Raw genomic sequence first — 24,023 nt, forward strand, 5'->3', positions numbered from 1 at the left:
GAAGTCTTGGAGTCAGTCACAGAATACAGTACAAAACCCAATTGGTTTGTTTTTTAATGTTTGGTCTTGTGTTTTTGTAGACAGCCTACTTTGAGGGGGTTCTGGAGAGCCATGTTAAAAGATGCTTCCTAGTCAGCAGTGATGTTGGTTTTCTGGAAAAATCTGAATTGGAAAATTTTAAGAAAACCTTTCCAGTTTAAATATTGTTAACAAAATTTAAATAATGTTAGCAAAAAAAGGCAAGAACGCTGTGTCCAAGCCTGGACTATGTATAAGCACTGGGGTTTATCCATGCTTCATATCTAGGATTGCAAGGTCCTTCTGCTCCACCAGCCGGAGCTATGTGGGGGTGTGGCTAGGGTGCACAACTCGCATGCTGCCCATGTGATGCGCCAGCATCGCTACTAGGTTTACCTGGAAGCGACGCGGGCGCTCTAGCAATCTCCACCAAAACTCTATGGTTTCGTTTCAGTGGAGATTGCTAGAGCATCCACGTTGCTTCAGGGTAAACCCAGAAGTGACGTTGGTGTGTAGTGTGGGTCGCACACGCATCGCATGCCTCCCCCTCCCCCGGCCCTCTTTTGCCTACTGATTAGCTTAGGGTGGGCGGGCAGCCTGGTGGATTGGCTGGCTTTTGCCCGCCCCCACCAAGCAGTTGGCAAGCCTATTCACATCCCATATTAGACCATCTAATATGATTGATTTGCCACACAACAGCCCTGACAGATGCAGATAAAGAGAATATTTTTACATGCACTGGGTGGAAAATTTCCAATGGAAAAATAGAGCATTGGAAAATACTGTAGAAAATGTTCACCACCGCATCACTGCTGGTCAATCCATGTAACAGTATGCTGAAGCTTTTGAGTCTGGAAAGCAAAGAGCCACAAGGTTGTTATCACATACGAAGCTGCTGTTTGAGGACCTCTCTGCTTTCTTGTCGGAGTTGAATGGGGAAAAGTCCCAGCCATTTGCTCTGCAGTGTTTATCTTGCCCTACTTGTTTTCTGTAATATTTCATGAATGAATGTTGGATTTTAGTCCAAATGGCTGTGAGACTGTGTACTCTGAATAGCTTTAAAAGGAAAACGAGTGTTTATTAACTTGATGTAAATTATTAAACACGAATACCAAGTCTAACAGTGGCCTGTTTAAAAGGCCTGTCTTTTCCTAGAACAGGAACTTAACCATTAATAGGGCTTTACTTGCAAATGGTGGTGCTTCTGAACCAGTTGATATGGCAGATATTTTCCATGTTGGATAGGTGTGGTCCGTAACTTGACAGAGTTTTGGGCCTTGGTTCACTATGTTAAAGTGTTGTCCATTTTAGCATGTGCCGGGTTTGACCAGGTTCTGTCTTCCCACTCATCCTATGGGGGCCACTTCTAAAAAGTGAAGGAGTGAATTTCATGCAGGGCCACCCAGATGACATCATAACTGCAGCCCTGATCCAGATCTTTCTTTTTTTCCAACCCAGTGCATCTCGGTCAACAAAGTGGTGATGATCTAAACTCTCAAGCCCTACTGCAGGGAAACTGGAGTGATTTTGATAGGGTACTTTCTCCCCAAAGGAATGTTGATGATGCCCAAGATGATATCAGTCTGGCAGTGTCATAGTGAGACAATGAGATCACACCTCCTCTAACAGGGCCAGGAAGTATCCATCGGCTACTGCAAGCAGTGAGTTTTGTTCTGCTAATTCTGTTAGTGAATTTGAGTACTTAGTACTTAGGTCACATTTGAATTAAAAGACAACTTCCTTTGAAAGATGCGTCTAAACTTGAAACTCCTGGATTGCATTATTCGAGCTCTTTGGAATGGGTGAATTTTCAAGTTTTTGGCTGTGTCTCATCCAGTGTTTTGGTGCATGTGGCTAGAGCAGCAAAACACAATTTTATTTTTAAAAAACACTGCCATAGCTTTGTGTAAGCTGCCCTGTTGCATATAACCTGCCCTAAACTAAAGGAGAAATGGCCAAACTTTTGATTCTCTGGTCACATGCTGCTCGAGAAAGAACAATGGTATATATCCATCCATTCATTTCCTCCCATGGACCAGCATTTTCAGAAGAGTGGGGCAGCAACCTCCATCAATTTCCTTACAGAACCCCGTTTTTGCACCCTGTGTTGTTCCTCATGGTCTATTGACCTTTAGGAACAAATTTTAGAGGTCTGGTGTCCTGCAGCAGCTGAGGGATGTGGGAGAGCCCTGCTCAACAAAGTCTTCAGATGCCTTGCTGAATATACATTGGTGGACACGGAACGCTATTTGGAACTGTTGCATTCTTCCAGGAATTCATGTCCATATGTCTTTCTTTTATTCTATGTAAAATAGTCCCTGGCTTTGCAGGAGAGGGCAGAATATAAGATTAAATAAATAAAATAATTTTTTTCCAATCCATTCAATACTAAGATTGGGGAAGGGCCGTAGCTCAGTGGTAGAGAATCTGCTCGGCATGCAGAAGGTCCCAGGTTCAATCCCCAGCACCTCCAGTTAAAGGGACTAGGCAAACAGGTGATGTGAAAGACCTCTGCCTGAGACCCTGGAGAGCCACTGCTTGTCTGAGTAGACAATACTGACCTCGATAGACCAAGGGTCTGATTCAGTAGAAGGCAGCTTCATGTGTTCATGTGAGTAAGCTACAATACACGAACAAACACAAATCAAAAACCTCAGAGCAGTTACACAATGAAAGGTTAATATAGTTAAATTTTAAAGTAACTTAACATATTAAAGTATCATGTATCAAATTAATATCCACATTGGACCTGTTTATGGTGGCAATTGAGAAAGTAATGAATTAGACACCCTGGTTTAAATTTGCAGCATAGGCCTGAAGTCACTGGATGGTCTTTGGCTCTTGCCCGTCCCTTTCTCCCTATCTATAATATGGGAAATCGACTTACCTTCTGTGGCCGTTGCAAAGAATATTGAATTAATAGACATGAAGCACTTAAATATTACAGATTGCTATCTACAAAATTATGGCGAAAGCTTTCTGGCACAACATGCACCAGAAGAAGTTGCCTTCATCTGGCAGTGCGTGCCATCCAGTGAAAACGTTGTTGATAGATACCATTTGCTATGACTGCAAATCAGTGGGAGAGCTGTGCTTCAAGACTTGCCAGCCCTGTAAAAGTAAAATTGGCCATGCCTGATAGTGTTATGGCTTCTCGCTATACTTGTTCTTAAGCCACTGAAAGGTTTTGTTACATTGGTTGTTCCTCCTCTCCCTCTGGCACTGGCATAATATGAATTTCAGCATCTGCCAATCTGCAGCCAGGATCTATCTACCTTTCTTTTTTTTACTTGTTTTCCTTGCTGACTTGCTGAACAACTCCTGGCATTGCCAACTTTCCTTTTATAAGCAGTCCATCTGAACTGAGATGTAGATGGCTGGTGTGAACGACTGGGAACAGACAAGCTCCTGCTATACTGTGCCATTTCAAAAGAACATAAAGAAATTTCCCCTAAGTTTTTCTAGTCCTTTGTGTCATTGCAAGAGTCTGTTTTGTGTGGGGCTTTTTGAGAGTGGCATATACTGGGTTGCGCATGCCCTTCTTCCTCAAGGGCTGTTGGCATAGCCTGATTTGGACTGACCTGAGTGGCAACCTGAGACATCACAGGCCAATTGTGAGTTGCCACTAGTGCCCAAGTAACATGCAAATTGTGTGGCACATGCTAGTATGGATCACAAGACCCTGTTGACTAGTCAGGGACTCAGGGCACACTTGGCACCAACAAATACTAAGCAGGGCATGTGCTTTTTAAGTGCTGTTTAAAACATTGGTATATAAAGAAGGGAGAACAGCTGTTATTAGGAGATGGAGGAAGACCTGTAGCTGCTGTTGCCTCCGAGCTACCAGGTAGGCTAGCCTCTTTCTCAGTTCTATACAATGGAAGCAAGGGCAGCCCTTGAGGTGGCTCACATGCTGTAGAGCAGTGGTTCCCAACCTGGGGTACACGTACCCCCAGGGGTACAAACCAGGACATTTAGGGGTAAGTAGGGGGAAATTGAATAATGGCAGGAAGAGGCATTTGAAGTAACAGCAACTGTATTAATTACAAACATTTTGGTAATATGAGGGGTACAATTGATGGAAATGGGCTGCCAAGGGGTTCACGTGAAAAAAGGTTGGCAACCGCTGCTGTAGAGGAAGTGGCATTCCCTGTTGTTCTCTAAGTGCTACATGCCAGTATTGCTTGGCTGCTTAACACCATGGCCCCCACCCAGCCATTCTCTCTCCCAACTAGTAGTTTTCCGAATTTCCCTCCTGGATTGGCCTCGCCTATAAAGCAGTTGGTTCATTTTACTGCCCTCCTCTTCTACCAAGGTAGATAAATTAAAAACAGCCAGTAGCAAAGGTGAGACTGCAGTTAAAGTTTCCCTACGCTAGCGCCTCTCTTGACTCCCTGCTCTTGTACACATACCATGCAGATTACTATGGTAAGGACGTTGGCATTGGCCAAACCCTGTTAGCTCCAAACCTTTTCTCTTTCTGTTGCTTCTTGCATAGAGTCCCTCTCAATCTTTGTATTGGTTATATTTGGTCTGTCTGAAATATTCCCACATTGCTTCTTGATGATGTCAGGATCCATGCTGTGACAAGCTCTCTGTTCTGCATTCTCTCCCTGACCACGACTTTTTGGATTGATTCCTTACCTATTGACACTGAAACGGTAATCTCATCTTCTCTAAGAACTGATTGATTGACCTCTCTGCTGTGGATCTTCTGTCTTGAGATCACACTGCAGACACTCCACCTTCTTTTGTAACCTGTCTGTGGCTGCCTCTCCAAATCATCGATTCTCCTTCGTTACCTTTTTTTTTTTTAATTGCTGTTCTAAGGTCCCCCTGTGCCTTTTCCTTCTGGTAATTTCAGTTTTTATGACCAGCAGTCTACTTTCTTTACCGATCCAAGGGACTTGAAGGGCTTTTTTTGGTACCTGAGGATTTATTGAAGTTCTGGAATGATTGTGGATCTTTTGTTTGTATAGGCATGATTGGAAACTGTCAGAATTTTGAGTTTGAGATGAGTGTACTTGAAAAACTTGGGGTTCCCCCAAACTGCTAAATTTATGGCTTACGTCATGGAGGCAGCCAGAGTAATTTGAACTGCTATCAACTTGTGTTGAAAATGGTCACTTTGGCAATTGGACTCTGTGGCATTGAAGTCCCTCCCCTTCCCAAACCCTGCCCTCCTCAGGCTCCGCCCCAAAATCCTCCCATTGGTGGCTAAGAAGGACCTGGCAACTTAGGTATAGATGAAGTAAAATAAAAAATAAATAAAATAAGGCGAAAGATCTGTTAAATCTAGCAACCTGTATCAGCACTGGGGAGGGTCTGTGGCTCAGTGGTAGAGCATCTGCTTGGCATGCAGAAGGTCCCAGGTTCAATCCCTGGCATCTCCAGTTAAAGGAACCAGGCGAGTAGGTGATGCGAAAGACCCCTGCCTGAGACCCTGGAGAGCCGCTGCCGGTCTGAGTAGACAATACTGACTTTGATGGACCAAGGGTCTGATTCAGTATAAGGCAGCTTCATGTGGTCATGTGTGTTCTTCTCAGCATCTGGTAGGAATTCAACTGTAGGTGTTTGCAAGGCGTTCTGTAAGTCTCTTTTGTACTACTGGGTGTTCAGAAATCATCTCACACTTGTTAATTGTAAATCTTCAGCTGGAGAAGAAGAAAGTGCCAAAGAAGTCTGCATGTTCTGTGAACCCCTGGACTGGGTAGGGTGTAAAGTGGGCCTACTTCTTTATCACATTGGTATTGTACACTTGCATTTTGGCGGCAGTAACAGCATTGGGTGTAGAACTCCCTTCACAGCGGGGAGTTAACTGTGGTAAAGGGATAACATTGTACTGCCACTAGAGAAGAACCATTTGTTCAGTCAAATACTCTTGTGTGGTGTTACTTCTGATGCTGGCTTCTGTAATACCACCAATTGGAGGCATTTGTTGTGCTCTTTCTTTAGAAGCTTATATTAGACGTGAAGAAAAGTGTCTTTCTGCACAAGGTGTTTAGAGGACCTTTAGGTGCACCAGTATTTAGAGAAGATTAATGAGGCCACTTTTTTAAAATCAGATGACTTTAAAACCAGTTCGGTAGCCATTTAAAAACAAAACACATAATATTTTTTTACTTAACAAAAACCATTAGTGGAGATTGCCACCTTGGAATAGATACGGTATCCATCTTTTCCTATATCTTATGAAAAAAGTATCTATCTTTTCCTGTCCAGAGGGAAGGAATGGTTCAGCAGTATCTGAAAACTGGGAGGGAGTACTTTTTCTTCTTTTTGTCTTATGCAGATATAATCAGTTTTGTTCAAAACATGTAAAAATAAGATTTCTCTAAGGTTAAACTGCGGACTGTATAGTACTTTACAGAGATCCCTAGTCCTATTCTGTATTTGGAACATCTTGAGATGCTGTAACCCCCCCTTCCTCCGCATAAGCACATGAAGCTGCCCTATGCCAAGTCAGACCCTTGATCTGTCAAAGTCATTATTGTCTACTCAGACTGGCATCAGCTCTCCTGGGACTTGGATATGCCAGAGATTGAACCTGGGACCTTCTGCCGGCAAATCTGGTGCTCTTATCACTGAGCACTGGGGCCCCTCCTATTCAGTAGTTAATTGCACAGATTTGTTAGCTCTCCTATGCAGAGGCAGGCAACGGCAGACCACCTCTGAATGTCTCTTGCCTTCAAAACCCTACGTGGGTTGCCAGATGTTGGCCACAACTTGACGGCAAAAACCAAACAAAAACCAACCACCACTTTTGCTGGTTTGTACTTGCTGCTTCTGCCACCACTCCTAGAACATGAGGCAGTAGGTGCTGGTTGAGGACTTCAGAGGTGTCGTAATAGCCTTGTGTACCTTTTAGACCAGGGCTGTCAAACATACGGCCCTCAGGCTGGATCTGGCCCCTTGAGAGCCCTTATCCAGCTCGGGAGCCAGCCAAGGCAGCCACCCCCCACTCTTGATCTGGGCTGGAGAGCTCGTTGCAAATTTGCCGGCCAAGGCAGCCCCCCCTGCTCCTGAACTGGCGAGGCACGGCATGGCCCAACCAAGTGACATTTATGTCATATCTGGCCCTTGCAACAAATTAGTTTGACACCCCGTTTTAGATGGCCTTTGGTTTTGGAGAAAAGCCTATTCGTATGTCATGGTTCTATGTGGCTGGAGCTTTGCATAAATTAGCAGAGCTGTGCCTTGTGTGGCTTGCCTCAGGTAAAAAAGGGATAGGGGATGAATATGGGCTTCTTCCTGCTGATCTGTTTGGCTAGCAGAAGTACTTTTCTCTGACCTAAGGAGCCTTCCCTTGACACAAGTTGCTGCTTGTTCCAGTGGAAGACTCCTTCCCTCGTTGGATCCTGCAGATCCAGTCTCCGTGTTTGATTACGAATACTTTTCATTTCGGCAGGGGGTTAAAAGACTAAATGGGTAAACCAACGTGAGGGGCCAAGGCAATTTCCTGGCGTAAAAGGCAGCCACAGAGATCCCCTGTGACCTTTACCCAGCCTTTTTGGTGATTGCTTTCTGTATCTACATGAGAGCATACGAAAGATTTATTGGTTAGTTGTTTTAATGGTTACCTCATCCTGAATCAAAAGTCTAGCCAAAAGTCTAGCCAATTATGTGGTATGGGCTGTTTCCGGTTGCTGAACTTAACAGTACAATCCTAGGGAGAATTACTCCAGTCTAAGCCCATTCATTTCAGTGGGCTTAGACTGGAGTAACTCTCCTTAGGATTGCATTGTTGTGTATATTTGTGACTTGGGATCAGTGTAATCGACAAGTGGTACCGGGCAAGGGAGCTTTTCTGCTAATGCTGCTTGCAAGACATGCGCATGCATGACCAGGTGCAGTAACTGCGAAGGCTTTTTGAAATGTGCAGACGGTAGAGCTCCCTTTTCTCTGCTGAATAACTGCGGATAAAAACTACCCAAATGAAGTATATTCAAAGGTTTTCCACTTGTCATGATTCAGAGAGCCCGTTGGTGGGCTTGCAACTCAGCGGGGGGTCCAGTTACTCATTTCATACGAACGGTTCCTTCTGTGCTCAACAAGACAATTTTGAACCTGGGGAGCTTCAAAAGCAGTGTTTGATGCAGGGCAGAGAGCTTTTGTTATTTTTTTAAAAAAAGCCCTGCACTTGTTATGTGCAGCAAACAGCTTGTTGAGAGTGTTTCCTGGAATGAGGAGTATGGTTAAAGCACAATGGATCTATGAGCAGAAGGGCTCCAATGTTGGAGTTTAAACATGAACATTATCTGGCCATACCAATGCCAAGCAAGTAAAGAGAAGAAGAAGAGTTGGTTTTATATGCTGACTTTCTCTACCACTTAAGGAAGAATCAAACTGGCTTACAATCACCTTCCCTTCCCCTCCCCACACCAGACACCCTGTGAGGTAGGTGGGGCTGAGAGAGTGTGACTAGCCCAAGGTCACCCAGCTGGCTTTATGTGTAGGAGTGGGGAATCAAACCTGCTTCTCCAGATCAGAGTCCACCGCTCCAAACCACTGAACTTCTAATATGTACACCACTGATGCCAGCACAATGCTAGTAGTATTCTTCCTTTTATAATTCTGCAAGTTGCGGAGTATCTTACCTAGTGTCTTGTAGTAATTAGAGTGTTGGACTAGGATCTGGGAGACCCAGGTGTGAATCTCCACGCTGCCATGGAAGCTTGCTGGGTGACCTTGGGCCTAGTCACACTCTCAGACCAACTCAACTCTCAGGGTTGTTGTGAGAGTATAATGGAGCTGTGAAGAACGAAATAAGCTGCTTGGGACCCCCATTTTAGGAGAAAGCCAGGGTGGAAACGAAGACACAGTTTCACCCAGATAGTGTACCAGAAACAAAGTGATGAGTTCCATGGAAACTTTTTTCCTGGCAGCTGTTACTTTGGTAAGTTGTATGTATGGAAGATTAACCTTGGGATGGGGGTTAAGTTTGAAACATTCTGGTATCTTCTGTTACGGTGGCTATTGAGGGTTGGATCTGGGCTAATCTTTCCATCAGCGGAGACAACCTTTGCTGCCTCCCGTTGCAGCCCTCTGACCTCCATGAAACGTTGCTCCTGGGGGACAGGGGACCCTGAATGATGACACGAGGAGTGTTTGTAGCAGGAAAGGAAACTGTGGAAAGTGCCAGTTTAATCTGGATCTAACCCCAGGAATTGGCAGCTGATGGGGGTGCTAAAGGCATGCATGGCAAACAATGGCGTAGGAGCAAGCAGGAGTGAAATTTGTGGGGTGTTTTTTTGTCTTGTATACTTTTAAAAATATTTTATTATTTCTATAGCAAAGACAGTACAAAAACACAGTAAACACTACACAGTTCTACGTAAAACCATACATACAGTATATCAAACCTTCTAAAGTGCCATATAGTTGCTATGTTCTACAGTGACATCTTGATTACTGGAAAGGTCTAAGTTAAAAAACCGTAGATACCAAATTCCAGTATCCCTTAATGAAAATGTACTATACTTCTTAACAGTTTTTTGAATCATATATTTCTTCTTCTTATGCTGTTCCTTAAAACCTGGTCTTGTATACATTTTGTTCCATCATTTTGAAAATAGTGCCTTTCGCTCTTGCATGAGAGCAAAGATGGTGTGTGTGTGTTATCTTAGCATGTACAGAGTCCTAACAGCTAAATTGAAATGCCCCTACATTACGAGTCTGGAACGAGAGATTGGGATGATGTATTTTGTTGGTTTGTCTCTCCTTTTGGATGAGTGAGTTGTAGTGCTTTCTGTAAGATACAAGAGGCTGAATCAAAGTAATACGGCCTTGTTTGTTGAAGCTAGTCAAAATAACGTTTGTTTTGTTTGCTCCAATTATAGTCTTCCACAAAAAATATTTATTATTTTAGCTTTTAAGCTGAAACCCTCGAAATCCCTTCTGTTAAAGGCAAGTAGGAGCGAAATCCATCCTTGTTATCAATATTTGTAGTCTGGCAGAGTGAACCTAAAAATGTGCGGGAGGGGAGCTGAAATAATGTAGTTGCTTTTTGTAGTGTGGGGAAGATGACCACCCCCTTTTGAATAGAAATTAGATTTCTCCCTTCCATTTGTCTCTGATCCCATCTGGGTTCAGCTGTGGGGAGCTGATGGAGGCTGCATCTGCGCGTTTGCCAAGGTGCATTAAATCCGTAGGGTGTGTTTCCCGGGGTTGCATTTGTTGGTAAGAGCTTTCATCTGTTTGGTGGCTTTTGGGTCCCAGGGGCTCATTGGTCTCTGTCCTCTTGACGAAGCGTGAGCACCGGCAGGGCCCAACAGAGAAGAAGCTGCCCTTAACAGCTGCTGCTTCTCCTCCCCTGAATTGCAAGGGGGGAAGCAGGCCTTCTTTGCTGCCTTTGTACCGCAGCTCAGCCGCCAAACAATAGTTTTCGGCTTTCAGGGCCATGTGGAGAGTCACGTGGGCGTCCAGGGTTTTTTTTTTTTTTTTTTTGGCTGTTTGCTGCTTGGGGTTCTTACCCATCTGTTCTTCTCTCCGCTTTCTGGGTTATCCGGCGCAGGTCCAAGTCCTCGCAGGCAGCCAGCCCTCCTGGTCAGAGATTACGTTCGCTAACCTTCCTGGCAGGGGTGGTGTGGCTTTGCTTTTTATGCAGATTAGCCATGTGCTTCAAGGCGTTTGGAGGAAAAGATATTTCCTGTGTTTAGCTCTCAGTGGGTGGTTCCTGGCTTTTACTGTACAGGGGGCTGTAGGGTTGGGGCCTCTGAACTGAGCGCATGCCAGGGAGGGATTACAGCGCTCCTGCACCCCCCCTTCCCATTCCACCTCCGCTGCTACGTCACGACAACACAACCACTCGTGCTCCATAGTGTTGGTGTCATTCATTCAGTGCCAAGATTGCTTTAAAAAATTCCCTTGGCCCCAGTTCAAACAGGAGTACAGCTGGGATGTGTTAGATTTTAGGCAGTCTGCCCTCAATTTGAGATGAGTTATAAATAGCTGCACTGACTTCCTTAACTAGCACACTCTGAGGTAAAATGCAGGTTAATTACTGTGGGAATCAATTAGGGCTTCTCTCCGTTAAAGAGCCAGGAAGGTTCTTTTAAAATCTTTTAATTTTTTAAAAATTATAAATCAGATGACAAAACTGGGCAGGAAATAAATTCTGGATCCAAGGTGAGGGAGGCTTTTGTTGGCTATGTAGCGAAGGAACCTGAATCTGTTTTTAACTTGAATTGCGCAGCCGTTTTCAAATGCTTCAGAATCCCTGTTCTACCCCCCCATCCACAGATAAACGTGTGCGTGTGTGTTAAGTGCCGTCAAGTAGCTTCCGACTCATGGCGACCCTATGAATCAGCGTCCTCCAAAATGTCCTATCTTTGACAGCCTTGCTCCGGTCTTGCAAACTGAGGTCTTGCAAACTGAGGGCCGTGGCTTCCTTTATAGAGTCAATCCATCTCTTGTTGGGTCTTCCTCTTTTCCTGCTGCCCTCAATTTTTCCTAGCATGACTGTCTTTTCTAGTGACTCTTGCCTTCTCGAAAACCCTATGATGAGACAGATAAGCATAGAGTATAACATAACCTCAGGAAATATTAAGTGCTCCTTATTCACTTCTCTTTGCTTTCCTTGCCTGGTCTGTTGGAGCAAAATACATTGCCCAGGAAAAAATGGTGTTGGAGGCTTCCCTAGAGCTTCTCTATCAATACTGGCCAAATTGCTGGTAATTTAGTAGTTAAAATGCACATGGTGCCCTACCAGGCAGCCCCAGACTATCCTTTATACTATGCAAATGATTAGGGCGGCAGCAGCGGGGGGGGGGGTTGAATGCTTTTTTTACTTGGAGATTACATGTTTTTTGTGGGACTGAAAGTTGACCTGCACAACATTTGGGTATTAGAACACATGAAACTGCCTTCTGGTCCAGACCCTTGGTCCATCAAATACAGTGTTATCTACTCAGACCGGCAGCATCTCCCTGGAGAGATGCTCAGGTGGAGGCCTTTCACATCACCTACTTGCCTAGTCCCTCTAATTGGAGATGCCTGGGATTGAACCTGGGACCTTCTGCATGCCAAGCAGATGCTCTGCCACTGAGCCACAGCCCCTCCCCTACTAGAATTTCTCTCTTAGCATGTCACTGCTAATCCATATTTAAGATGGATTTTTCAAAAAAATACTCGGGTGAATGATCCCCCCCCCCTCCATCACAGAAGTCTTGTGTGTGATAGCACCGATACCAAACATGGAATAAATGCATTGATTTATTTAAGGCCTGATTTCCAGAGGCTGTTTTACAGTGCATTCCTAAGGAGAGTTACTCCAGTCTAAGCCTATTCATTTCAATGGGCTTAGGCTGGAGTAACTCTCCTTAGGAATGCATTGTTAGTGTGCTTGATGTTCGTGTTGATTGGCCTGAAGGGTTACACGGATGAGTTCATGTTCCTTTCGACAGTCCATGCTTCTTTAGAGGGGCCAGGTGGGAGCGCCATACCTCCAGCCTTGCTCTGTTCACTGTGCATTTGTCTGAGGTGTGCTGCCCCGGTAGGGGTAAACACCGCTTCTTATATCTACATGTGAACTGGCACTTTATAGAGAGTAGCATCTGCGCTGCAGTGGTTACCAAAGTGGGCAGTACCACCCCATGGGGGGGATTATCTGGGGGGGCACTAAGAGGCAAGGGGAGGGGCTGTGGCTCAGTGGTAGAGCATCTGCTTGGCATGCAGGAGGTCCCAGGTTCAGTCCCCGACATCTTCAGTTAAAGGGCTCTGCCTGAGACCCCAGAGAGCCGCTGCTGGTCCAAGTAGACAATACTGACTTTAATGGACCGAGGGTCTGATTCAGTATAAGGCAGCTTCATGTGTTCAAGGGGGCAGCAGTGGGGCACTAGAGATGGTCCCCTTCAACTGTGCTGTTGGATAGGGTAGGGGGCTCTAGGGTTCAGTTTGTGGAACCAAGGGGGCGGTGGCTCGCAAAGTTTGGGAACCGCTGGTCTACAGTATAGCTGCAGTAATTAAACACCCTGTTGTCTCGAAAGCTATGGAACTCAGAACTGTTGCTGATGATGAAGCCTTGGTGCAGGCTTTGACCTACTGGGGCAGATGAGATCACTGACTGCCCGGGAGGGATACATTCAGTGCCAGTTGGTTAACTTTGATCTTAAAGATTTGGCCTGACGTGGACTTTCACTTCATTCCGATTGGGTTGTGTAGAATTGGCAGTATTGTGGTTTGCTTCCACTTTCAATGAATGTGGGTGAGTTGTAAGCAGGGGGTCTGGGTTTCAATGATCATGGAGCACCGCTTTCCTCTGTTATGTATGTCTGTGGAAGGCCTTTTGCTTTTGAAGTGTAATCATGGTAATCTACTCCTGTGGTTTCCCTTTTGAAAGGATTTCCCCCTTGTCAGTCCAGAGAAGAATCTCTAGCGCTTTGCAGTCAGGACTGGGTATTTCCTTGTTTATCCTGAAAGGTTCTTGCAAATGAACCTGTATCACTTTTCCCTCCCCAATAACAGCTTCTGTCTCCTGTAAAATATCTGCAGTTATCTACATTCTGCTCTCTGGCAGCAGTTCCTCCCGTCAGCGCTTAATGATAAATGCAGAGTTCAAACTTAGTTGTGATTTTTTAAAAGAATGGGACTTCTGAGACCAGGGTGATTTAATTCTGCTGATTCAAGAGAATGATGGGGTGTAATGGAAAATTTGAAGAAGAGGCAGCGTATTGCTGCATTAATGGACTCGTTTCAGAACCCCCTCCCTCAAAATTATTCAGGGCTGCTAGCATTACGCTTTGTAGACCAGTTCGGCTGAATTTTTGGGAGAATAACTAACTTGCTGGCATGTTGTAAATAATGGCTATATTTTGGTCAATCCTTGGAAATGTTTCTGTAAACTATCTGAAATTATGCATCCCACATTTGTTTCGACATACATTACTAGTTTATAGATGTGTGACTTTCCACTCCCCCCCCCGCAAGAAGCTATTGAAACTCTAGGGTTGCCAACTACCTAGAGAAAAAAATGTTCTATCCCTTTAAATAAGGCTTAATAGGATGCTGTTTACCTCCATGCCCCAAAAGGCTTCACCTGACTATTTCCGCACATTAAGCCTTTATGAAAGGGACAGGACATTTCTCTTCAGGCCTCTTGGCAACCCTAGATATAATCTCTTAATCAAATGGAAGTGTTTCTGTTTCTACCTTTGATAAACCCCCATATGTATTTAGTGGGCTATAAGATTTTTTTTACTGGAGAAAGCTTAAGACAAACCGTTTCTCTTCTCCTCTCCCCCCCCCCACTCTTGTGCAAGTTTTTTCTGTGTTTGCATGATGCATTGTTCTAGAGGGTCCTCTGACTCTCAGCAGCAGCTTTTGGAGGGGGGGCAGTGGCAATGCTGGAGCCTTGGAAGGAATAGGCAAGATCTGATTATGGGAGCTCGGATCCAGCCTGCTGTTTGAAGTAGGTTTTCTTTTTGCTAGATTTGGACCGTTGTATAAAACTTCGGCTTGCATATGTCTCTGAATTTGCCTGAAGTGCGCTTGTCACTGAATGTTCATACTGTGAACTGAGTGGAAGCTGGTGGATTCTGCACAGTATCAGCCAATGTGAATACAGTAGTGAAGGCTAAGGGTGTGCAAAAAATAAATAAATGGTAAGATTCAGATTCGGGCATGATAGACCTGGAATTGAATATCTGGCTCCCCCCCCCCCAATTTGGGTCCATTAGACCTGAATTCGAATCGTACTCCATCTCCCTCTCCCCTTACTTACCTTTAGTGAAGTAGCTGTGGTGGCTATGTCCGGGACCCACGTGGAGCCTGGAGGCAGCAGTGGCGCAGAGGTGCACACCTGGCCCAGCTGCGCCAAGCCCGACTTGACGCTCTGCGCTGCCTGCCGCCTCCAAGATCCACGTGGAGCATGGCAGGAGAGTTCTGTCCTGTCCTGTCCGGTCAGCAGGTAAGTGAGGGGGGAAAGGAGGGAGAGAAGGGGGAGAAGGGATTCCCCCCAGTCTTTTTTTTTTTTAAGATTTAAATGGCGGCGGGGCCGAAGCAGCCCAGAAAATGCCGGAAAAAAATGACATTACAGGTTGAGTATCCTTCATTCGGACTGCTTAGGACCAGAAGTGGTCTGTATTTCAGATCCTCCTGTATTTGGAATACATCCACGTCGCCCTGCCTTTCCGAAGCCTGGAGAAGCAAGGTGGTGTGGATCTGACTTGCATCTATGTTGCCCGGCCTATCCAGGGTGTCGTGGATGTGAGTCAGAACCATGTGGCTCCACCTCCAAGGCTGGGCCGTGCAGATCTGACTCGCAACCACGCCGTGCAGATCAGGCTCGCAACCTTTCTGAAGCCAGGAGAGGCACAGTGGCGTGGATGCAGATGCCAGCTCGGAGGTCTAGTTTTTGGCTCAGTCCGGACAAGGGATGTCCGGATAAGGGATACTCAACCTGTATTTGGGATTCGCTTTTCGGCTCCCTTTAAATCACTGCCATCTTTTCCCTGTTCGGCTTTGCCGAATGCACACCTCTGTATTGCAGTTATTTGAGACTTACCTTGTAGCAACTGTAATTTTGGAAGATAAGAAATGCAAAAGGCTTCTTTTATGCAGAATAACTTGATATGGGTCTTTCCAAGAAAAGTATTTACAGTAGTTTTGTTGTTTGATCCACCTTCTGTTCATTTTGGGCTGCAGCTGCTTTTAGGGTCTTAGAAGTTCCTTGGCTTTCAGATGCTGAAATTTAAGGAACACTTATTTACTTAATTAGAAATAATGCTTATAATCCCAAATTTTCAGGTACTGATAGAAGGCTTTCTATTTGGGGTTTCAAAGAATTGGCCTTCTAAGTTTGGTCCTTTTGTAGCACAATCAGTTTTGATTGGCTGGCAGCTTTTTTAAACAGAGAAAGTTCTTCACTACAAGCTTTTACCTTTTGCTCTTGTTGGATGAGGGGCAAGGGAAAGTTTTTTTTTTTTTTTTTTACTTGGGCCGTTTGGTATGCAACCGAATGATCTTGTGTAACAAATATCGCGCTCTTTCTTTCCTAGCCATCCAGCCCAATGGATCAGATGGGGAAGATGAGACCTCAGCCTTACGGAGGGAGCAACCCATATACACAGCAGCAGGGACCTCAGTCAGGGCAACAGCAAGGTCATGGATATCCAGGGCAGCCATATGGCCCCCAGACTCCTCAGAGATACCCAATGGGAATTCAGAGCAGGACGCAGAGCGCAATGGGCGCCGTCTCTTATGCACAGCAGGTAAATAGGAGCAAGTTCTTCTGTTCCCTGAAAACGCCACTGGTTACATTCCAGGTTCTTTTAAAGATCTGTGCCCGGCACTTGCAAATTGAGCACAGTTACGGTTTGGGCGAGGTAACGGGAAACAAGTGACCAAATCCTTAAAGCGATGGTCCAGGATGTGTAAAGTTCCTGTATCGGGACATGGTGTTGCTTGACAGAGAACCAAGAATTGTGCTGTAATGGTTTGTTTTAACTGTAATTCCATCAGCAGTGATTTGGTAGCAGTAGTTTTGGTGGGAAGGGCATGCAGTAAACCAAAGCTTCTTAAACTGTGGGTCGCGGCCCCATATGAGGTCACATAACTGAATGTGGGGGGAGGTTGCGAAAAATTTGGCAACAAGCGCATCATCTCATTAGTATGCAAATTTGCTTTTGTCTTTAATAAATGGTAAAGTTATATTTATACCAAAGAATTGTTTTAAAATGTCTTTATGATTTATTATCAGTAAATGTTTGATTTGAGTACCTGTTTTATATACCTATATACCCAGGGTCGCGTAAAAATTTCTCAGGCAAAAAGAGGTCTCGAGTGGAAAAAAGTTCTAAGAAGCCCTTAATAAACCACCCGAGTGGAATTGGTTTCTCAGATGTCTGTCTTTTTTTTCCTGAGCTCCAGTTGAAGTTAAATCAAAAGAGTTTCTGTGTAGACATTAGGAAGAACTTTCTAACAGTTAGAGCGGTTCCTCAGTGGAACAGGCTTCCTCGGGAGGTGGTGAGCTCTCCTTCCCTGGAGGTTTTTAAGCAGAAGCTAGATGGCCAACTGTCAGCAGTGAGAGGGAGGGCATCTTCTGGGCATGGAGTAGGGGTCACTGGGGGTGTGGGGGGGATATAGTTGTGAATTTCCTGCATTGTGCAGGGGGTTGGACTAGATGACCCTGGTAGTTCCTTCCAACTCTGTGATTCTATGATTCTTTGTTCAGCGCCTTTCAGATCTCTAATCTGATGTCCCTCCTCTTCTCCCCCCTTGTGTAGATTCCTCCTTACGGACAGCAGGGCCCTAGCGGATATGGGCAGCAGACCCAGACTCCCTACTACAACCAGCAGAGCCCTCACCCCCAGCAGCAGCAGCCTTCGTACGCCCAGCAGCCCCCGTCTCAGACCCCTCACGCCCAGCCTTCTTATCAGCAGCAACAAACCCAGCCTCAGCCTCCTCAGCTCCAGTCCTCCCAGCCCCCGTATTCGCAGCAGCCGTCGCAGCCGCCCCATCAGCAGTCACCATCTCCGTATCCTCAGCAGCAGCCCTCTGCCCAGCAGCACCCACAGAGCCAGCCTGCCTACTCGCAGCAGCAGTCTCAGTCACCTTACCAGCAGCAGCCAACTCCGCAGTCTGTTACCTCGGCGCTTTCTCAACAGACGGCGTCTTACCCTCAGTCTCAGTCCCAGCAGCAGTCGGCATATTCTCAGCAGCGCTTCCCACCTCCGCAGGTAGGACTTCTTTCACGGGCTCCCTTGTCCTCTGTTGGGCGAGTGTGGGAATAAAATTCCCCTTTCGGTTTTTATAAAAGTGGCATGATCGCACAACCTGATTTCCTTCATCCGTGGCCGCCTTAAATGTGTGTTTGTTCTCTCTCCCTCTTCACCCCCCCATGCTGAAATGGGGCTAATGCAAGGGGGCAGATGACCATCAAGTCTTTAAAAAGAATGACAAGGCTCTTATTGAGAGCCAGCGTGGTGTAGTGGTTAAGAGTGGGGGTTAGGAGCGGTGGACTCTAATCTGGAGAACCGGGTTTGATTCCCCACTCCTCCACATGAGCGGCGGAGGCTAATCTGGTGAACCAGGTTGGTTTCCCCACTCCTCCTCCACGTGAAGCCAGCTGGGTGACCCTGGGCCAGTCACAGCTCTCTTAGAGCTCTCTCAGCCTCACCTACCTCACAGGGTGTCTGTTGTGGGGAGGGGAAGGTGATTGTAAGCTGGTTTGATTCTTCCTTAAGTGGTAGAGAAAGTCGGCCTATAAAAACCAGCTCTTCTTCTTGCTTCTGGCTGCCACATACCACTTAAATCAGGCTTATTTAACTTGTGTCCTGCAAACACAAACACAGCTTGTAATCATGTATAGATGCCTTATAGAAGAAAAAACAAAGCACCTTAGTTTGCAGCCCATCTGGGGTTGCAAAAACCATAGGGATGTATGAGAGAGAGAAATACACGGGAGCCCTTGCATTAGGAGATCAGTGTGTTGCTTTGCCACACAAGCTGCCTGGGCCAGACATGCATATGGCTATGGATTATATACACACATGGATGGATCAGAACGAGAACTTGTTTGTTTGTTTTCCCCATGTTGCTGCTGGGCTGCTGGGGTGGGGGGTGGGCAGGGGCTCAAGAGCACTTGTTACCATTCATAAGAACATAAGAAAGGCCATGCTGGATCAGACCAAGGTCCATCAAGTCCAGCAGTCTCTTCACACAGTGGCCAACCAGGTGCCTCTAGGAAGCCCACAAACAAGACGACTGCAGCAGCATTGTCCTGCCTGTGTTCCACAGCACCTAGTGCAAATAGGCATGCTCCTATGATCCTGGAGAGAATAGGCATGCATGACTGGTATCCATTTTGACTAGTAGCCCTGAATAGCCCTCTCCTCCATGAACATGTCCACTTCCCTCTTAAAGCATTCCAAGTTGGAAGCCATCACCACATCCTGGGGCAGGGAGTTGCACATTTTCATCCGGGAACAGTCATGTGAATGTTGAGAGGAAGAAAAACTGGGAAAATTCAAAATATTCCTTGAAGGGGTAGAGGGATCTCCCTCACAGGGTGTCTGTTGTGGGGAGGGGAAGGGAAGATGATTGTAAGCTGGCTTGATTCTCCCTTAAGTGGGAGAGATAGCATATAAAAACCAACTCTTCTTCATCATCTTAAAGGGACGCTTCACTCAAGCCAAACGGTGGTCACTTTCCCCCTAGTGCTGCCTAGTACTGCTTTTCGTGGCCAGCTGCTGCTGAGGTGGCTTAACCCTAGGGTTGAGTTGTTTGGCTCTAGTTTTAGCAACCACAGGAAATGGATATCTAAGAAATTCTGGAAGTGTTTATAAGAAGGCTGCTGATATGGGATGTGATTTCTGTGTACGGTAGTGTGGACATCACTGAAGCTACATCCGCCAGTCGGAGAGGTTTAAGTGGAACAAGGTTGTTGTGGGCTGTGTTACAAGCTAGGATGAGAATTGTACAAGATCACTCCTGGTTTCAATGACCTACCTAGTCTTTTGTATTTCAGGAGATCTCACAAGACTCATTTGGGTCCCAAGCATCGTCTGCTGCCTCAATGGCTTCCAGTAAAGGGCAAGAAGATGTAACTTTGAATCTTCAGTCGAGACCATCTAGCTTGCCGGTAAGTCAAACAGCCTGGTTTTAAGAATGGCTTGGGATAAAAGCTTGAGAGATGTGGTTGGGTGCTTTACTGGACACACCGGGTGTTTTGGAAGGAAATAAGAAGGGGCAGTCAAGTATCATGTATTTATCTAGGCCAGCAGTGTTTTGGGCTCCCACTGGGATAGAGCGAGCGTGTTGAAAAATAATGTGCAGCCTTTGGAAACGCAGTCCTGCGTGTTCTGTAATGTGAACAACATCCCGCTTAGGCATATAAATTTCAGAGTCTACAGATTTCTACATACTGGCCCTGTGTCTGGAGGCATGAGAACACGTATTGTGAAGTCTCCTCTGAGCCCTGAACGTGCTCTGGTCATTGTTTTTGCTTTGTTTTTCTGCTTTGCAGATATTAATGCTCTCCACAGTGTCAGTTTTAGCTGTGGCAACTGTGGGGGACCTTCACAGTGGTCATCCATTGTTGGGGGCCCGTCAGTGTGCCGGTGAAGTCGTGGATCACATGCACACTTGCCTCTTTATGGCCACAGCTATCTCTTGTGTGTGTCTCATGAGGAAAATAATTAGTAGGTTAATGACTTTATATGTATAGTTCTTTGTTGTTCCTGAAAGGGATAGCCTTTTTTTTTTGTAGTGTGGGAACACTTTTTAGTGCCTTGGCCCAGCGCCAAGGCTCTCTTCGAGAGACTGCCCCCAGCAAGCTCAAAGGGGAGCTTGAGCTGCTGACCTAGAATTGGTTGTTTCCACTCGTGACTGCTTGAGCAATTTTTCAGCTCTAAGTAGTGCTTTTCCCAAAACTGCAGCTGCACGAGTAAAATGCAAAATAATAATGATAAAAATTTGGTTAGAGCAAGGTGGAACAGGCACTTCTTTTACAAGATTTCCGAAGAGGAGCAACTGTTCAGTATTAAACCTGTTCACTTTGAGCTGTACAAAATGTAGCTGGCCCTTATTTGAGGGATTGCAGAAGCAAATCGCACCTGCAGAAATGCAACAAAAAATTGTCTAATCATGGATGTTTGTGTGTGACATCAGCTTCAGACTACTCTCTCTTAACCCCCTTTATTGCAAGTATTCCCTGTTATTTGAGAGCTGCCCTCACTCACATCATATTGTATTTTCTGGGTGTCCTTAGGCTTTCTTCATAACAGACTGAAGAAATTGCTCTGGTTCTGATCTGTGATAGGGGCAAGCAACTGTTCAGTAGCTGATGCCATCTCCACCAATACTTCCACAGAATACTTTAAGTCAATTGTCAGGAATAATTGCTCCTTTTTTAGTGGGAGTGAACCAAGTAAGCGAGTTTGAGGGTTGCATTAACAAAAAAAGTTTCTTGCCAGACAAGCTAGATAGTTTTTTTTAAAATAGTCTCTCCCATCTGGGTAACAGACTTGGAGAGATGAAAGTGTTTGAGTACTCCAAAATGTTGTTGTCGATCAGGAATTGTGTGTTTCATGTCCTTTCTCTTGAAAAAGAACTTTGCCTTTTTGGCAGTTGGACATAAGAAAAGCCATGCTGGATCAGACCAAGGCCCATCAAGTCCAGCAGTCTGTTCACACAGTAGCCAACCAGGTACCTCTAGGAAGCCTATAAACAAGATGACTGCAGCAGCATCCTGTCTGTGTTTCACAGCACCTAATATAATAGGCATGCTCCTCTGATACTGCAGAGAATAGGTATGCATCATGACTAGTATTTATTTTGACTAGTAGCCATGGATAGCCCTATCCTCCATGAACATGTCTACTCCCCTCTTAAAGCCTTCCAAGTTGGCAGCCACCACCACATCCTGGGGCAGGGAGCTCCACGATTTAACTAGTTCTGTGGTTTAATGTGTTCGGGTTCTCTTTAATTGTTTTAAATGGTTGTAAGCCGCTCTGAGCCAGACCTAGTCTGGAAGAGCAGCCTAAAAATCCAAATCAGTAAATAAATAACCAAATAAATAAAGAAATTTATGTGATGGTGGTAGTAGTATAAAGCCTTAGTAGAAATTAAGGACTGAGAAGCAAGAGGCTGCCAAGCTTAGTCAGATAAGCCAGCTGGATGGTCAACCCAGAACACATTAAACCAAAGAACTAGTTAAATTGTGGAGTTCCTTGACCCAGGATGTGGTGATGGCTGCCAACTTGGAAGGCTTTAAGAGGGGAGTGGACATGTTCATGGAGGATAGGGCTACCCATGGCTACTAGTCAAAATGGATAGTAGCCATGATGCAGACCTATTTCACACCCACAAGTACTCTGAGCTCTCAGCATCTGGATGGAAATGTTGGCTGCTTCATTATATAAGCACATCATGGGGAATCTCTAGGGTGCTCATTTCTGGAACTCAACTTCTAGTTGTGATTTTAGTCTGCGTGCGAGATCAATATTTCTTGTCCCCACCCATGTCACATTGACTTCTCATTTAATTCCATGTTACAGCTATGGATGGCACAGGTAAAAGGTACTGAATTAAGATGACCTTTGATTTTAAGGTGGTAGAATTCATAATGAAACCGTCAGGTGATAGCAGGGATGGAGGGTCAATGTTGCCTTCTGATAATGAGACGTTCAGGGCTGGTCTTGAAATAAGACCTGAAAAAGTTACTGGCCCACAGATGTTGCTACTGACCTTCCTTTCCACATATTCCTGCGTTAACAGTTTGTGGTGTATTGGTAGTTTTAAGAGAAAGGAGCAGACCCCCATAACTTCTAAGTAGGGCTGAATCCCCCCCCCCCCCGGTAAAACTTGGGTTCGGGTTTATTGGTCCTGGTTTTTTTCCGGGAAAGCCGAAATAAGCCAGTTACCCATACCGGTAAGTGGCTATTCGGCTTTATTTCCATTTTCCCCCAAAAAATTCAGGTCCATTTTTTCCTAGGGTGATTTTTTCCCCTAGACTTGGTGGGGTGGGGGGGCATTTTTTGCGGTACAGTCTCCAAATTCACAGGGTAGCTGCAAGGGACTCTCCTCACCGAAGTTTGCATCAGGGTGTGTGTGTCCAATTTTATGGCTCCACTGAAGGGGTCGCCCCTGTCCTCAATAGGAAAACATTGTAAACTTTACAACGCCAAGCCATTTTGTGCAGGGGAACAAGCCTGGAAAACGCCACTTGCTTCTTTTTGCTTGTGTTCTTTCACCCTCTCCGCAACCATTTAAAATCCATTCAGTGGCTGTGAGATGTGTCGTATCTGTTGTTGACACCGAGGCCTGGGTTGGAGGTACCAGCTGGGCGTGTCTGAGATGTGAGCAGAGGTAGTGTCAGTATAACTGTATAAGGTAAAAGTCCCCTTTTACAAGCACCGGGTCATTCCTGACCCATGGGGTGATGTCACATCCCGACGTTTACTAGGCAGACTTTGTTTACGGGGTGGTTTGCCAGTGCCTTCCCCAGTCATCTTCCCTTTACCCCCAGCAAGCTGGGTGCTCATTTTACCAACCTTGGAAAGATGGAAGGCTGAGTCAACCTTGAGCCAGCTACCTGAAACCAACTTCCGTTGGGATCGAACTCAGGTCGTGAGCAAAGCTTGAACTGCAATACTGCAGCTTACCACTCTGCACCACGGGGCTCCTATAGCAGCTAAAGAAAATCATGTTAGGCCAAGGAATATGCCTTTTCTGAACAAGTAGAAAGGCATTGGGCTTTTGGGAAGACTTTGGTCTAGAGAGCCAGAAGAACACCTGGGTTAGGGCTGAAACTATACACAGCAGTGCAACACTATTAAAACTGACCATTTGGCATGTTTTGACATTTTAAAGCTGCTATGTGGTTCCCTTTTTTGTTTTTGTTCCTTTTCAGAAATTTTCAATAGTTTGGTTCTTACTGTTTTTCGCAACTTGTTCACTAGTCAGCTGCTGGTTCACCAGTTAGTTCACTAGTTAGCCCTGGTTAGTTTTCCTGAAGAGTGGTATTAGAGTTGGAGCAGAGGTCATGAGCCAGCTCTCGAGTCTACGTTCCTGAAAGGCACTTTCTAGCCAGTGCTGTTACCCTAAATGCTGTTTTCTCTGTACCTCTTCATCATAGGATTAGCACTTTGCAAGGGGTTGGGCTTGGCCCAGTCGCCCCCCAGTCGCTGACTCCTAATTTTAAAAGTATGTTTTTGTTTGCTTTCAGCATTCCCATATTCTAGGACAAACTTGGCTGTTACGATATTTTGTTAATATCAGGAGCCAGCGTGGTGTGGTGGTTAAGAGCAGTGGTTTGGAGCAGTGGACTCTGATCTGGAGAACCGGGTTTGATTCCCTGCTCCTCCACATGAGCGGCGGAGGCTAATCTGGTGAACTGGATTTGTTTCCCCACTCCTCCGCATGAAACCAGCTGGGTGACCTTGGGCTAGCCACAGCTCTCTTAGAGCTCTCTCAGCCCCACCTACCTCACAGGGTGTCTGTTGTGGGCAGGGGAAGGGAAGGTGAGTGTAAGCCAGTTTGAGTCTCCCTTAAATGGTAGAGAAAGT

General features: G+C 45.6%; 1 protein-coding gene across 1 annotated transcript in view; it reads left to right on the top strand.

Moving 5' to 3' along the window:
* Positions 1–24,023, top strand: part of ARID1A (AT-rich interaction domain 1A) — a 102,678-nt gene that overhangs the window by 14,421 nt on the left and 64,234 nt on the right. Inside the window, exons 2-4 of the mRNA XM_056847642.1 lie at positions 16,014–16,226; positions 17,241–17,693; positions 19,484–19,597. Of these exons, the coding sequence (XP_056703620.1) occupies positions 16,014–16,226; positions 17,241–17,693; positions 19,484–19,597 (780 nt within the window). The remainder of the gene's footprint in view (positions 1–16,013; positions 16,227–17,240; positions 17,694–19,483; positions 19,598–24,023) is intronic.

The sequence above is a fragment of the Euleptes europaea genome, chromosome 3 (genome assembly GCF_029931775.1).
Source record: "Euleptes europaea isolate rEulEur1 chromosome 3, rEulEur1.hap1, whole genome shotgun sequence".
Taxonomy (NCBI): Eukaryota; Metazoa; Chordata; class Lepidosauria; order Squamata; family Sphaerodactylidae; genus Euleptes; species Euleptes europaea.